General features: G+C 37.0%; 1 protein-coding gene across 2 annotated transcripts; it reads right to left on the reverse strand.

Moving 5' to 3' along the window:
• Window positions 1-1,810: 1,810 nt before the first annotated feature.
• LOC113701456 (uncharacterized) lies at window positions 1,811-15,271 on the reverse strand. Of its 2 annotated transcripts, XM_027222119.2 has the most exons (15): window positions 13,033-15,271; window positions 12,811-12,938; window positions 11,958-12,057; window positions 11,733-11,874; window positions 11,251-11,314; window positions 10,420-11,161; window positions 8,291-8,620; window positions 6,717-6,908; window positions 5,503-6,043; window positions 5,267-5,415; window positions 4,656-4,728; window positions 4,474-4,559; window positions 3,438-3,557; window positions 3,096-3,170; window positions 1,811-2,133 (listed from the first exon to the last, which is right to left on the reverse strand). In XM_027222119.2, exons 1-15 carry the CDS (start codon window positions 15,139-15,141, stop codon window positions 2,110-2,112), a joined length of 4,875 nt encoding a protein of 1,624 aa, XP_027077920.1. In that variant the 5' UTR covers window positions 15,142-15,271; the 3' UTR covers window positions 1,811-2,109. The 2 variants fall into 2 exon arrangements, with proteins under 2 accessions (XP_027077920.1, XP_071915587.1); XM_072059486.1 differs by lacking the exon at window positions 3,096-3,170 and having other exon boundaries at window positions 2,077-2,133.
• Window positions 15,272-16,784: the final 1,513 nt, after the last annotated feature.

A 16,784-nucleotide genomic window follows, 5' to 3' on the forward strand; every position in this document is an offset into this window, starting at 1 on the left:
CCCACCCCGTCGCTCTCCTCTGCCCGCAACCCCCCTCCCCCACCCCTGCAAAAGCTCCCCCTCCCTCTCCCTCTGCCCGTAATCGAACAGGAGGGTGGCCGGAAGATTCAGGTTGGTCTGGGGCGGCCGGAAGATTCAAGTCTAAAGACAGGAGGGCTCTTGGCTTCTTGACTGCAAATTCTCGAGAACCCTCCTCGTCGTTACTGCTGGTGCCAGTTAGCGTCGGCAGAACCTTTTTTATCTTTTATTGTTTTTGCAATTTTTCTTCTCCCCAAGCTGCGGGAGGGGAAAGGTAGAGGGAAAGAGGGGAGGGGAGAGGGAGAAAGAAAAAAAAAAAGAAAAAAGAGATTTTGGAAACTAACATATCGGTCAAAGGAGAAAGGGAGGGAGAGAAAAAAAAAAAAAAAGAAAGGCCGGCAAAAGTTGGGCGGAATAGTTACCGGCGCCGGAAGCGGTGGTGGAGGTGGTGGCCGGTTGGGTGGGGGAGGAAAAAGAAGAAGAAAAGTTGAAGGGAAAGTTTTTTGTGTATTATTTTAAAGTGTGTAGGTAAAAAACTTTGATAAGTTTTTTGGGGTCCCTGTAGCAAAAGTTATTAAAAAACTAGTAGCTAAAAAACTTGGCCAAAAACTTCACTTCCAAACAAGCCCTTAGTTACATAAAGTAATTTTAGGCCCCCATAACTAGGGAATAAATGTTGCAGTGGTTGCTAAGTATAAAGAAAAGGGATAATATCAAGAAACTCTCATGAGGTTTTTCTTAATATCACCTAGTACCCCTAAAATTTTAAAAATATCACTTATCTTCCTTACTCTTGTTATTTATGCAACAAAATTTTCAAAAATCCTAAACTACCTTTTTGCTTGCTAAATAAAAATACTCCTAAATCACTTTGTTTACTCCAAGAAAATCTTCACTAAAAAAACAATCTCTAGTAATACTACTACGTCACAATATGCTATAGTCCATAAAAATATAAATTTGAAAAATAAAAAATGTATTTGCGAAGAAATATACTAGCACCAATTTAACTTGGATAACTTTTCTATACACTGTCAATGCATAATTTTTTTTTTATATTAAAAGGTTTAAATCATGCAACATAATATAATTCAAATCATGCACATATCGCATACATCCAAAACTATTAGTGTAAAAAAAATCATTACACTGTTAGTATATGAAAAATTAATTCATTTAACTTTATATATTCAAAACTAATTTCTTATGATTTTTATTTTTTTTCCAACTTCTTTTTAACCAGTGCCCAAGATTTTAAATTGCATTGATCATTATAAAAATCAATTCAAAAAAAAATCATATCCTACTCTATCATAACCACAAAAAATAAAAGAAATAATATTTAATTTACTATAATTTACAAATAAAAAATGACATATTCATCCAAACAAAAAATAAGTAAGACAGAATGATGGAAAAAGAAGAAAGAGAAAAATGTACCTTTAAATTTATTTTTTAAACTTCATTTATTTGATATGTGAATTATATACCAAGTGAGGATTAATATAATCTTTTCACAATTCACAAGGGATGCAAGTAATATTTTTAAAACCTCAAGATGCTAAGTGATATTAGAAGAAACCTCAAGGAAGGTTTCTGATACTGATATTATCCCAAACACGTAGAAATCTTCAACTGCAAAAAATGCGAAGACAGCCAGCTCGGCTTCCCCCCTCTCCTTTCATTTTTCCCTTTTTTCCATTCATAAGTATACCCCGCGTACCATGGGTGCATATACCCTTTCACGGACACCTGGATAAACCCAGTAAAACAAACAACTTTCAGGACGAAGTTGAGTCCAGAAGAGTCGGGCTTTACTCTATATACGCAAAACTGTTAGGTACATGTCTAGTCATGGAAACCTTTACAGCTCTTAGGTGCACGGCAAGTTTCTCTATCTCTAGATACATGATAAGTCACAGGCTGAGCAGTGGCTTGACACAAGTCGTCGGACCAGGTCACCTGAACGACTCTGGATTTTGAGGCCGTAGCAGATTATCCGAAGAACAAAAGTCCGGAATCATATACATCTTTCAATGATTGATAAGCTTGGATGTCGCATGGATGTTGCAGCCAAATATAGATTTAGTGTTATGTAACTTCTGGTTTGATAACCTGAAAAATGTCAATTCCATGTCAAACTGCCATAGTATATAACAAACCAATTCAGCAGAAATTAACAATTCCTGTACAGACTAGCAGCATAGCTCAAAGCATGGACTTTAACTAATATACCTAACAAACCAGAGAAATCCAACAGGATGTATTACCAACACACACAAACTCTGTGAAGTTACCAACAAAAAAAGCCAGGCTTTGCTACACACACTACCAAGTAAAATGAACAACACCCAACATAAAAACTCCAGGAAGCGTATCCAAAATGGTAAAAATCAGCATGTTGTACCACACTGTGCACAACAACCTGCACATTCTAACATCACCAAAATTGCCAAACAAGGTAACAGAAGTAATTTAATCAGGGAGAAGACGCATTAGCATGTGGCATTGCTTGGACCTAACAGATAGGGTTATGCATAGAAAAAAAAAAAGCATCTTAATATCCAGAACCATGTTTTTACGACTAAAAGAAATGGTCAAACAGCACATTGTACTCGAATGTGAAACATGTAGAGCGCCCGTAACATAGCAGCAAGTTAAAACGATAGCAATTGCGAAAATAAAAATCAAGAGAAATTCCTTCAATCCCATGCTATTTTAATATTGATTTCCTTCAGCCAATGTAATGGTCACTATGAAGCCAAATTATGAACGATTCTATAGGCAACCAAGCACATTGCAACTGTATCAAATGCACTGCTTCATTACATGAAAACTAAAACAAGCAATTTCTGCATTAGAATCAGGAAAAAATGCCATTGTCATGCAATAAAACAACCATGACCTGTGAGCAATTATTACAGTCAGATTTCTATCTCCATGATCCCAACCAAACCATGCAAGCATAAATCAAAGCTATTTATCTTCTACTATTTCATGTACAAAATATTCCAACATAACTAATAAGATAATGGAACGAGAGGTAGTTCCTTAGAAAATGGTAAAGGAATAGCAACCTCTAAATATCTGCTCTTTGTCTGCTCAAAAAGGCTTATAGCATTGTCAAGTGCGTGGAGAGCCATCTTTTTAACCTATTGCAGGCAAAGAATGATTTAGTTCAAAGGTATTTCTGAATTAACCATATAGGATGTTACATAAAGCTGAAAAGGCAATCATCTCAACATCAACGATGATAAACTATGGCAATTACTTTCAAACTGCAACATGATGGTGGCAGGTATAGTTCATCAAATAGTTCATGCTGTAAAAGAACTAGAAAAAAGTCATAACAGAAAAGTAATGCTTCCTTCCGAAAATTTAAAAGTTCACTTCAGCACTAATATTTTCAGCTACTATACCTCTAACTTGTCCTCCTTGGCCTGATGTTTTTGTGGAAGAGTCCGAAATTCCTCAGACAAGCGAATACACTCAGAAATATTTTCAGGAGAAACAAAGTCGAGAGCAACCTTAATGCAAGACTGCAGAGTTGAATTGAGAAGATTAAAAGCTAGAAACAAAAAGAGAAAACGATAACATCCACCAGTAATGGAAAAAAAAAACTATTGGTATCCTGTATAGCATAACAGAAAGCAAATTTAGCAGACCACGAAAACATATCTAGGGATAAGGAGGAAGAAATCTGTAATATGAGCATATTTTATAACAACTCAAGTACGGGAGACTAACAAGCAATCCTGAGTCCTACCGCAGCGTTTATACCCCTGTTATGAAAGAACCATCAAAAGTTCTGCAAATGACAAGGAACATCATACATCTGAATCATGCTAGTTACTACCACTCTGTCTTAGATGAAGGTGATATTTTTTAAGAAAAATACTGGTAAATCCCCTAAAAATGAAAGTTCTGTAAGAAATTTGTCTAGAAATGAAGAAGTAAAGTGTGACAAATTTTGCAACACCCCTTCATGATGTTAAAGCAAGAACTAAAAACCAAGATCTCGATAAATTAAGATACAGGAATATGATCACCAGTTTCATTGTAGCAAATCAGCATAAAGAGTAACCAAACATGTCTCATAATTGCTAGTACATCCTGTAGGTGTCAAAAAGCTTTAGTATGAAACACGAGGGTTTTTGAGGAGCTGAGTATTGCACTCAGAACCAGGTGTTATCCCAAAGGATTTAAGAACCATTGGAATGTCGTTGAAGTTGTTTTCCCAGTATAAATTCCAGGTAAAAATGAAAAAGATGGCACAAAAAATTCCTTCTACAATCTGCCCAAGATTTAAATAAGCACACCTGAGCGCAACCATCTGCTTAAGATAGCCATGTACAGATGCTAAAAGAGATAGATTCCAGGTGCATTAAAACCATAGTTACACACTTAAAGGTTTGAAAGAGAGTTGAAAATATAAACATGCAAGGTGCTACATACCTTAAGATTCCTAACTTGATGAGGACACCCTGCCGGCACAAAAACTGCATCACCGAGTTTTTGAACAAATGTCCAGGGTTCAACTCCTATATTGACCACATAAGAATATTACATAAACCTTTTGGAAAAAAATTGAAAAGATACACAAGATTTGTTAAAGCTTTAAAAGATATTTAACCAACCAAACTCTTCCTTCAGCTTCTTCTTATGATACTCAGTCAAGTAGAAAGCTTGGTCATGAATTGGGTGAACAATCTGGAGAATGAAACACATTGGATCATGATAATTAGTTGGTCCAGAGTTTGACAGTAACAAGAAGTCAATTGCTAACTCTCAGAGAGAGATGGGATCAAAATGTATCTATAGAGAGCTTAAATATAACAAACACATATGTAACCATATCAAGATGCAGCACTTCCACTAAACATGGCCCCCCCAAAAACATTAAGCCCATGGTGACAGAACAGAACCAAGAAGATAATTAAACAAGCACAAGTTCAGGTTCAATGAAAGGCAACACTAAGCAAACGTTAACACTGAAAATCATCTTCAAGTGATCCAAATAGGATTCAATAACATCTGTTAAAGGTGCTTAATTTACCCATCGAGACCAGATGCAACACTGACTTTCATGTCATCTAGTGAACATTTTCTAACATTTTCAGCACACGTTTATCAATCTCTAAATGCACAGGGAATGCCATTAAAAGACCACCTGTGTAACACTTCTTTTTGGCATGTCTTGGGACCTCATCGCAGAAACTTGTAAAAATAAAATTAATGATAAAATTACCTTTTCCACGGGACGGCAGTAAATATGCCTGAATTCCCTATGGTGCTTTCTAAGATATTCCTCTAGCTTGGGAACATCCTGCCGCCTGAATATATCCCAGATTGCCCCACCCTCGACTTCAAAAAAACCATTCAGCTTGTTTTTGGTACCTATTTCAAACACATATACAGATTACATTTCCTGATGTACGTTCTTTTTTAGAAACACATACCCAGATGGAACAATATCAAGCTCACCTACACTACTATTTTCCTTGTTCAAGTCTGTACTTCTAATATGTAATTCAGAGGCATTTTCAGTCAATGAACTTCTCAATTTGCTATTCTGCCCATCACTAGACTGACTAGCTTCATCATTTCTTCTACCTGGCACACTCATTTGAGTTCCCAGCAACCCACCAATGTGAGAATTCTCAGAGGGCAATCCAAACTCTGTGACTGGTTTGGTCAAAATACCATCTTGCAATGTTTCAGCTGCAATGGAGGCACCACCTCCACTCCCTTTTCCAGCATTAGTTGGCAAATGATCAATACTCCCACTTTGAAGGTTCAAAGAATCAGAAATTTTAGGAGAAGCATGACTAACTTCAGCAGTTAATGCACTTCCAGATGGTTCCATCGTCGCAGGCACCTTCTCCACAGCCTCTTTATCACTTGGATCAGATGTCCCAAAGAGTTCTTTTTGGTCTTGGGCATCATGCTTTTGCTTGAGCTCTTTTATTTTAGCAAGCTGCTCTGGTTCAACAGCCACTTCAGCAGTATGCATCAAGATATTCACCTGGTTCATATAAACAGAGTTAACATAGTTTATAAAGAATAGCATCTATAGGTCCATATTCAAAACAGATTACCATCATATCAAGACAAACAACAGGAGAAAACAGTATTTTCTGTCACCCAAAAAAAAAAAAGAAACCAAAAGCAAACCAGTAATTTCTCGTAGATTAATTTTTTGAAAGCTGGGCATTGAAGTTTGACTCATTGACTACATCAAGATACTTCAGAACAAGAGTTGCACAATTTCCCTTTTTCTAGTTTTTTGGGGAATGACCTAGACTGATACTCACAAGAAGCAAATACCTCGATTATCTCAGTGATAAGCCCCAAAATGAGCAAGTATGTTTCTTCTTAAACTTTATTATCAATGGTTGTTTCTAATAATGAACTCATTTCCTGGATGCTACCATGCCACTAGACGAACATGTAGAAATTATCAATAATACAAAGAGAACAATTTCTTTCTCCTAAAGAGATATTTCTGTATCTCGCAGAAGTTAAGACACATTCACTTAACCTTTAGCTCAATCAAGGAATATGAAATAAAATGGATTAAGATTACTATGGAAGCCTACAGGTAATACAATTTTTCATTCAACTACAAACTTGACGGGTCATCCAAACAATCAGAAATTGTTCAAAGAATCAGAAATTTTAGGAGAAGCATGACTAACTTCAGCAGTTAATGCACTTCCAGATGGTTCCATCGTCGCAGGCACCTTCTCCACAGCCTCTTTATCACTTGGATCAGATGTCCCAAAGAGTTCTTTTTGGTCTTGGGCATCATGCTTTTGCTTGAGCTCTTTTATTTTAGCAAGCTGCTCTGGTTCAACAGCCACTTCAGCAGTATGCATCAAGATATTCACCTGGTTCATATAAACAGAGTTAACATAGTTTATAAAGAATAGCATCTATAGGTCCATATTCAAAACAGATTACCATCATATCAAGACAAACAACAGGAGAAAACAGTATTTTCTGTCACCCAAAAAAAAAAAAGAAACCAAAAGCAAACCAGTAATTTCTCGTAGATTAATTTTTTGAAAGCTGGGCATTGAAGTTTGACTCATTGACTACATCAAGATACTTCAGAACAAGAGTTGCACAATTTCCCTTTTTCTAGTTTTTTGGGGAATGACCTAGACTGATACTCACAAGAAGCAAATACCTCGATTATCTCAGTGATAAGCCCCAAAATGAGCAAGTATGTTTCTTCTTAAACTTTATTATCAATGGTTGTTTCTAATAATGAACTCATTTCCTGGATGCTACCATGCCACTAGACGAACATGTAGAAATTATCAATAATACAAAGAGAACTTTTTTTCCATAAAGGGATACTACAAATTTAGATTACACGTCTTTAACTTCTTTGACCCATATGTAGAAACTATCAATAATACAAAGAGAACAATTTCTTTCTCCTAAAGAGATATTTCTGTATCTCGCAGAAGTTAAGACACATTCACTTAACCTTTAGCTCAATCAAGGAATATGAAATAAAATGGATTAAGATTACTATGGAAGCCTACAGGTAATACAATTTTTCATTCAACTACAAACTTGACGGGTCATCCAAACAATCATCTGGAAAATAGTGAAAGAAAGCTGGGTCCATTAATCTATGTTCCCCAAAAAAATGTAGATAAACATCTCCATTCATGGTCAAATTAAATTGCACCAAACCAATACTGAAATCATGCAGGAACCTATCAATCTACATAAAAAGGGACAGTCTTTCCACGATGTCCCGCTGAGGAGCACTAAGTGAATTATCACTTTCAAACTGAATTATATTTATTCCTAATAGTTATATCAGATCATCGCAATTTCTCAAAAGGCTAGCGCTGAAAAGCTTTAATAGGGAATCACAAATCTTTCCATCCACACAAAATCCTGGTCTTGCTATCCTCAACTTTTGCAGCACATCAATGCATAAGGCTTCCATAAGAACCATGTCCCTTAAATTATCGAAAGCAGCCACAAAGAACATCAAGGAAAAACAAAATCATGGCCTTGCAACCATACTGCTCACTTAGTTTGAACCCTATGTCTCAAATATAGTGGGAAAAGGGGGAAAAAAGGTGTGCATTTATGCTGATAGAAAATCCTTAAAGCTTTGGTAGAAGCATATAATTTCGCATAAGGGAGCATCTTCCGTGATCAAGAGATCTTTGAAGATTAACTGTTAGACCCATTATTTTTAGAAACAGAACCACCAATGCATAAATAGTTATACTATATATACCGCATCTGACATGTCACAGTGAAGCTTTGTCACTGAATCTCCCCGTCCAAGATCTTCTGCAAACCCATATGCTATATAAGTCTTAGGCCCCATGTCTGGCTTCAGCACTGTAGTTGGCACTTTTGCCGCCAAATTAAGAATTCCTGAATTTGGATGTGTATATTCTTTAAAAGGCAAGGCACTAATAAATTCTACACAATGGCGAGGCAGTCTCTCCCCAAAGTAACTTGATGACGGCCAATCCTTGAGTTTTAACATTTCAGGCCAGTGTTTTCCATCTGCCCGACCATCAGTGTATCCCTTAAAAAACTGGTGTATATTTATATCAACCTGCACACATAGAGGACAGCTTAGAAAACTCAGAGAGCAAGAGATACACACCAAAAATTTGAAGTATGAAATAATTTTCCACAAGAAATGGGAAAACATGCTACATCTGCGAATGAAGCAAGATACACCATCATATATGTCAATTTTATATTCTAATGCTAGAAGTGAATAATTTCTTTTTCTAAGAAATTGAGAACATCTTTAATGATCATAAAACCATTCAAACACATGCATGGTCACTTGCAAACCCACTGCACCATCGTGGCCTGAACAACCTATTCAGAGTAGTACCTTTCAAACACAAAAAGATCAACATTTTATCAAACGCCAAGATTATATAAAAACATAATTTACTCTCAAACTCACCAACAAACGAGCATTAAGAGTGGTATTGCAATTACAGTGTTTCTCAACATTCCACATGCCAAGACATTTAGTGCTGCAATTTTTAGATCGACTCCCTGTAAGACATTTTGGAAAGTGGGGCTGGCAATGGAACGCAATATTTCTACCATGCATAAGCAAATAGAAAAGGAAAGTGCTGTGCCACAAATCAGGACAAAAAGAAACCAAATGCTGTAAATACAGTTTTGTTTACAGCAGAAAATTGTTGGTAAAATCAGGTGATATCGTAACTATTTATCAACACCAAACAGAAACATGAACCTGCTTTTTTCATCAATAGACCTAGGTAACAGTGATCAGATTTGCTGCATAAGTAAAAGCAGCCACCTAATTGAACAATTCCCCTAGTACTTTTGTGAGCCATCCAACTAGAAACTAATATACACCTCTTCAATATGTATGTTTAATATAATTTATACAGAAATCACTTTCAAGGATGTCTACTGCAACAAAAAGGAGAGCACTTATTATGATGAATTCTACATTAAGAAACGCTGAAGCTAATTTGCATCCAAAAAGTAAGACAAACATGTTGACAGTCATATGCTGAAAATAGAGTAATAAAACAAATTTAAAAAAAAAAAAAAGCTTTGCCCAAAGTTACTCTCACCCCAAGTTGCAAAAAGATTAAAAAACATTACTATAAGGACCACAGAATAAAACCAAAAATCACAGAAAACTACAACAGTTATATCTGGCCAGATGCACGTCTGCCTGCTGCGTGTATTTACTTTGTGGCTGATTTGCATCTTTATTGATCCTGATGGTTCAAAGCCAAGGTAACAATAGAAAAGCATGCTGAAAACTACTTACTTCACATCCATGCAGCATGTCACGGTGAGCAAAGTAATCCAAATCTCAAGATTAAGTAATCCAAATCTCAAAATACCAAAGTACCAAAATGAAAATTTTAACAGCTATATGTCATGAACCAAAGAAAAAGAACCATATATCAGCCAATTCATGTGGCACATCTCTTGATCCGTATTTAGGTTCAAGAATGTCTGCGACTCCTAAAACGCAGATAAGATTTAGACCTTTCTTTATGGAAGTGATCTTGTAGTTGGGAAAAAGATCTTACATTTTCTAGAATTTAAGAGAGATGCTCCAGCAGCTTAAAGAATTGAAGAGAAGCTAAGAACGTAATTACCAACAGCTAAAGAGTAAACCAAGATAGTTAGCATCCTTCCAAAAATAGCCACACAATTTGCCAACATTTACCATCAACTACTACTACTCCATAAATGCTAACAGCACGTGTTAGGATAACTGCCATTCAATGGAGAATCAGATAAATTGGAAAAGCACATTGATTGTCACATAAGAAGACTGCAAAAGAGAGAAGAAAATCAGACAGGAAAGAATGAAAAAAATGATAGACAGAAAGGACTTGCCTCGCACCAATCAAGGCAATCAATTGCTGTCACCAACAAATCCGACGATCCCTTTTTAACTAGGATCTCACGTACTGCACGCCACATGACCATTGGCTCCCAGCTTAACCCAGATGTTAGTTCAAGAACATTGCCAACGATGACTGGTTCTCCCCTAATCCAATGTTTCTGGAAGTGCTCCAAGTCCCCTTGCTGGAGGTCAGTTGCAGAGGGACAATACAAGTAATTGTCACCAGAATTCTTTCTTGAAGCAGCTTTCTTCAGTTGTTTATCTCCAATATCAGAATCATCACTGTATTCGAAACAGGTACACTGCTTGGAAGTTTCACTACAGTTGCCAAGTCTATGGCTCTCAATTAAATTCTCGACTTTCTTTCTGAAATCCAACACATCTTGTTCAGCATATATGCACCTGAGCTGCAGTTGCTCATACCCACAACCACCCCTTTCTTTAGGAGGGCAAGGAATTTCACCAGTTTCTTTTGCTTTCCAGTCAGGAAGGGTACTTTCCATCCCAGGAACTGATTCACTACATGAACCTGAAAAGCTTTCTTGTTTTGGAGGCACCTGCAGTTCTCCATGCAAGTATCCTTTCCCCGGGTCAGCGTACTCAATAACAACTTCCTTACTACCTCCTTGTAAGCAGCCTTCACGTATTTCTCGACAGCAAGTCAGACAGAGATCATAAGAACACTTTGGACAGCTTCTGTGGAAATCAACTATAGAGGTACCGCAACAATCACTGCATAAGCATGTGTAAGTTCTCAAACCTCCAAAATAGGATCAACTTAGTTACTAAGAAAATGACTAATCAATAAAGAAGTGGCCTACCAATAAAGACGCTCATCCGCGAAACATCTAATCCTCTCTACTCCTATCTCTGACGATAATATTCCTGTATAACCAACATTTATCACATGTAGAAGTACCAAAATACTGACAGAAAGAAGTATACATGCAGTTTTATTAGAAATACATTAGGTAAACCATCTTGACATCTTCATATAATAAGCAGTCTGTTCAATCTTTTCTCACCCACCTCCCTCTCATGTTTGTCCACTTCGGTAGCAAAACACAAGCCCTTTCGCAATAACTTATAACCAAGAGAACCGAAATGGAGAAGAGTTCGAGAAGAAGAAAAAGCATTAGTGAGATGATGGCTAATAAGCATAGAGCAAACTCCCCACCCACCCCTAAAACCCCCCAACCCCCCAGAACACAAGCCAAAAAAAAAGGAAAAAGGAAACCAATAAAAATGCAAAAATACAAAAGCACCTGCAAGCTCAAATCCATCTAAAATATTTAAGTGATACCTCGAATTTTAGCTTCTGTCTCCTTTTCCACCATTTGGTCATGATCAAATTGTTTGAGAATAGGGGCAACCATGCGAACAAGATACTTAAAGTGATGTATCACTTCAGCTTCATTTTGTGGAGTCCCAGAATATACAGTTTGCTGCAATAATGAACACAACCAATAATAAATTACCACCGTCTACCCTGGAAGCAAGAAAGCAACCCAATGCAGCAAAAACTTACATTCTGTATCTCATCTCTTCGTAGACAAGCTTTGCAGTTGCAGTTTCCTCGGCAATATGGGCATGCTTCTGCTATTGCTTCCTCTGAAAGCTGAGGGTACCTGTATTTCAGTCAAATATAGTGGTAAATATTGCAATTAGGACAAGCTAAGCACTCTATTAGCATCTACTCAAGCCAGCACACATAAGAGCTGAAAAGCACCATATAACTGATAAAGAAGGTTGTTGACAAGAAAATACAGTAATGGCACAAGCTTAACACAAACATGTACTACTGCCATGCCGCCACCAGCACACTAAGATCAGCCAGAGCCAGTAGACTAGAACATCCAAAGTAGCTCAAATTAATAAGAGTGCACATCTCTATGATAAGCTATACTAATGAAAAAGACACACCACAGATACACAGAATTGGTGATTGCACTCAATTCCCTATAAAATGCTGATGCACTAGGTAAAAACCTAAAATATAACGCAATCAGATAAAATTTGAGAACCAAAAGACAATATCTACTTGAAAACCATTCATTATTTTGCATGCTAAACAGTGGAACCCAACCTAGAACCTCATATGTTAGCACACCATCAATGACTCATACACTTCCTTATTCAGCCAAGAGACGCTGATCAACAGATAACATAATGCACTTGGCCTGTACTCCAGAAATACAAGGCGCACATACCACAGTATACATGATTCTCGCATAATCAATTAGAACAGCCAAAAGCTTATTTTCCATCTTGCAGTTAACATGGTGCAATAATTAATAAATATGGCAGAACAAGCATGTAATTTTTGGGATCTATTAATATCACTCAAATGTGAAATTGGAATATCTTCCAGATACACTTGCCATCTTTTGATACAGAGACAACAATAGCGCCTATTATAGCCATTCAATTGCCGTTCCTTGCGACACCTCACAACCCTCTTATTGCTGTACATGCATTGGTGGCACATTTGGCAATCATCTTCAGGATCCTGTTCATTCAACTCTTAGTATGACTGTGATTCATCCCAATAGATTACATACTATTCCAACTATATAATCTTAAGAAGCCAGCAGACAACTTACATCAGTACTGAAGTGCTTTCTTCTAAGATCAACCTTGGGCTTATGGCAGTTCTTCTTCTCCCGAGAACTCCTTTCTCTAATTAAGTGTGCTCCATCATCTGATTCTGTACGATCATCGTCTTCTTCCTCAATTCCTCCCACCTTTTCCATTTTTGGACCCTTCCTCCTCCTCCTCTCTTCAGTTGAATCCGTTTTCAAAGTTTTCTTGACTTTCTTTATTGCCTTAAACACAGATTTAACATTTTCATCGCCAATTTTATCCTTATCGCTGGATCTTTCCTCTTTCTCATCTTTAAACATGTTACTCAACCCCCCTTTCTTCTCCCGTGACTTCTTCTGTCCTCTCTTCAATAAAGTTGCAGGCATGAAATCCTTTTTTGCAAATTTTATTAAACAAGCATCATCCATCTCCTCAGAACCATCAACATTATCACCTTCATTGTCACATCCAGCTACTTCCCCTTTCTCAACCTTGTTACTCTTACCCTGTAACCAATTCTCCTTAGAGCCATCGACATCAATACCATCATCACCATCTCCCTCTGCTTTTACTCTCCCAACCTCCTTAGCGTTCACCCACAGCTGAGATTTCTTCTTACCACGTTCATCCTTACCATCTTTCATGATATCTTCAAAACCACCATCATCAAAATTATCCTCTTCAGATTTCATATCTTTCATCGCCACTTTCAGTGTCTTGGTCCTGGAACCCTTTTTCAACATTTTCACCACACTATCTCCATTTTTCTTCTTCGAATTCTCACCATCTTCCTCCTTGTCCTCATGACTCATTGCCCTCCGATCATTTTTCATCTTTGTTCGCAGCTCAAGTTGACCACACCTTTGACCACCTTTACGCCTGCTACCCTTCCCTTCTCCATCAACAATCTGGTCATTCCTCTCTACTTTCCTCTTTTTTTTCCCCCATTTATCCCCGCCACTACTTTCAGCAGTAATTAGCTCTCTACTCCTCTCCTCCTCTTCCTCCTCAGTATCTTCTTCGCTGCTCTGAACTTCCTTCTTCTTACCCAACTCGAGCTCCCTATGCCCCTTATCAATTTTTTCCACCTTATATTTCTGCCCCTCCTCCTCATCACTCATATCACTCGAATCACTGTCCTTTACACCATCCTGAAATTCTCCACTCCTTCTACCAATTTTAATCACATTACGCCTTCCTACCTCTTCATCATCACTCCGATAACTTCTCACAGCTTTCTTCTCATTTTCCAACTTAACTCCACCACTTTCTGTAGCACTACTTATTTCTTTGAACCAGTACTCTTCATCATCGCTACTCTCTTCATTTCTTTCAATCTCCTTGGCATGCTTCCTCCTCAACTCACTTTTACCACCCCTTTTAGAACTTTGAACCACATTATCCCTAGCACTCCCTTTAGCACCTTTTGCAACATCACCTCTTTCCTCATCACTCTCCTCCAACCAACCAACTTGCTTCTTTTTAATCAGAGAATCAATTTTATCACCCACCTTATCACCTCTTTCCTCATCACTCTCCTCCAACCAACCAACTTGCTTCTTTTTCATCAGAGAATCAATTTTATCACCCACCTTAGATCTCTTAACAGCATTTCCCCTGTGGCTCTCGAATTTTCCCCCCTTCTCATCACTCCTTCTACCAGTAATTTTCACAACATTCATCCTCTCATCCTCCTCTGTCTCTTCGCTATCTTCCTCCTCCTCCGCCTCCACTCTCATCCTCTTACTCCTCGGCTTTTTCTTTGGCAACACCTCTTCTGTCGAATTAGACTCGCCGCCCCCACCTTTGCTCCTCTTATCTTTGCTACCACCGCTAGAAAGCCCTAACTTCTTCGACTTATTTGCAACAAAACCACCAGCCTTACCACTACCACTAGCCTTAGATTTCTCCGAACGCCTTTTCTCGGACCTAGAATTTCTCGACGGAGCAGAAGATTTCCTTTTCAAATTTTTTCCGACGATTTGGAGGTAATGCTTTTCGCAGTAGGGTTTTCCATGGATCCTCCAGCTATGGCACCGCCACGTCTTACCGTCAGACCTTCTACAGCGCAGCTCATCCGGCGCCTCCCTAAAATCGGCGGCCTCTTCTTCCGAGGGCGAGTCCACCATTCTCCGCCGTTGTCCACCCGTTGACACGTGTTCAAGTCAGTATTTTTAGAGGGAAAAGGAAGCTTAAGAAGGGAGAGATATTTTTTGTGTCGTGTAAATTTGCATGTATATGAAATATTTTACTGGAGGAATGATTCGGAAATTTTCACTGCGGATGTTTAATATTTATAGCAGGGAGAGTGTGAGGGTAATTTTGTCAATTAATATTGGCCCATGGTTTTTGTTGCTCAAACTTTGTGGGCACCAGATGTCCAGTTGGCAACACTTGGCTGCAAATTGGACCCAAACAATTTCCAGCCCTGGTGTTTTTTACTACGAACCATTTAAGCACCGTTTGGGCTATGAGATTTGTATCCTAAATTGGAACCAATTTTGTGAATATGTTCACATATTCCTATTTGACGTTTCAACACTTTATTATCTTAAATCGGTTTAGAATGCATTGAATGTAGTAACAATGTTTAGAATAATTTGTATTGTTTTTCCTAATATGTTTTGCTTAAAGAATAATTTGACATACCTGTTTAGTTTAAGGATTTATATTGTTTAAATGTTGGATTAATGTTTTATAATACACTATTAATGTAAAGATTTTTTACCTGACAAGCATGGATATATAATACATTGATAAAAAGTGAATTCAAAATTTGAACAGTGTTGGTGTAGCATTCATTTAAGCCTACTTGTGTACAAAAAATTTTTACATTGATAATGTATAAAAATTAATCTCTTAAACGTTTTGCCCAAATATTTGTTTTGCATGTGCTATTTAGAAAAATCCTGGCGTAAAATGTATCTATACGAATTGTTTGGTATTTATTTGTTTTCCTTATGTGCAATAGGCACTCATTAAAATTAGTTTAGAGGTTAAGTATTTAAAGTCATTAAATGCATTTTGCACTTTAAGAGTTTTGACCAGTTTTATTTGTAAAATAATTTAGTCCTTTTTTTTCTTTTCGAATGCACTAGATTTCTGGTTCAAACGTTTGTGTTTGGATAGGAGATTATTTGAAATATTATTTAGAATAATTATTGTGGCACTTTTTGTGATTTGATGTATGTGAGATAAAAAGGTAATTGAAAAAATAAAGAAGTGTGTTAGAAATTGTATTTATGATGTAAGCAAATAATTTTTTGCCATTATTTGGCTATCCAAACACACTGTTAACACACTATAGGGGAAGCCCATGCTAAGTGCAGGAGATTTAACCTATGTGATAAAATATTTATTCAAATAAATTTATTAAAAAAAATAGTTGAATTATAATTGCATCGTAATTGGTTTAATTGAATCAGTTGAAGTGCATGGAATTATAAGTAAATTGGCCAAATCAACAAACTATAAAGGAAAATGAATTTATAAGTTTAAAAAAAGAGAGAGATTGTAGTAGATAATCGCACCATACCATAACAATAATAGCAAAAACATCATTACCATTGTTAATATACCATTATAACAAAATCATAGCCATATCAAATCAACAATTAACATGTATCAACTATAATGTCAGATTTATATCCCACCTTAGACATGAAATTGCAATCAATAGATATTCTTTCATCGCAGTTTAACCTCCTGCTGCCACAAACATTAGATTTTGGAAATATAGTTAGAAAATGTGAGAAGGTTCCTATGGATATTC

The sequence above is a fragment of the Coffea arabica genome, chromosome 7e (assembly GCF_036785885.1).
Source record: "Coffea arabica cultivar ET-39 chromosome 7e, Coffea Arabica ET-39 HiFi, whole genome shotgun sequence".
In the NCBI taxonomy this organism is placed as follows: Eukaryota; Viridiplantae; Streptophyta; class Magnoliopsida; order Gentianales; family Rubiaceae; genus Coffea; species Coffea arabica.

Excerpts from the sequence above, each read along its gene's own strand:
- LOC113701456 (XM_027222119.2), bottom strand. The coding sequence starts at position 15,141 with ATGGTGGACTCGCCCTCGGAAGAAGAGGCCGCCGATTTTAGGGAGGCG. Across the intron at positions 12,058-12,810 it reads TGTCTCTGTATCAAAAGATG|GTACCCTCAGCTTTCAGAGG; the intron begins GCAAGTGTATCT and ends ACTGAAATACAG. Across the intron at positions 6,044-6,716 it reads GAAGTGCATTAACTGCTGAA|GTGAATATCTTGATGCATAC; the intron begins GTTAGTCATGCT and ends TATATGAACCAG.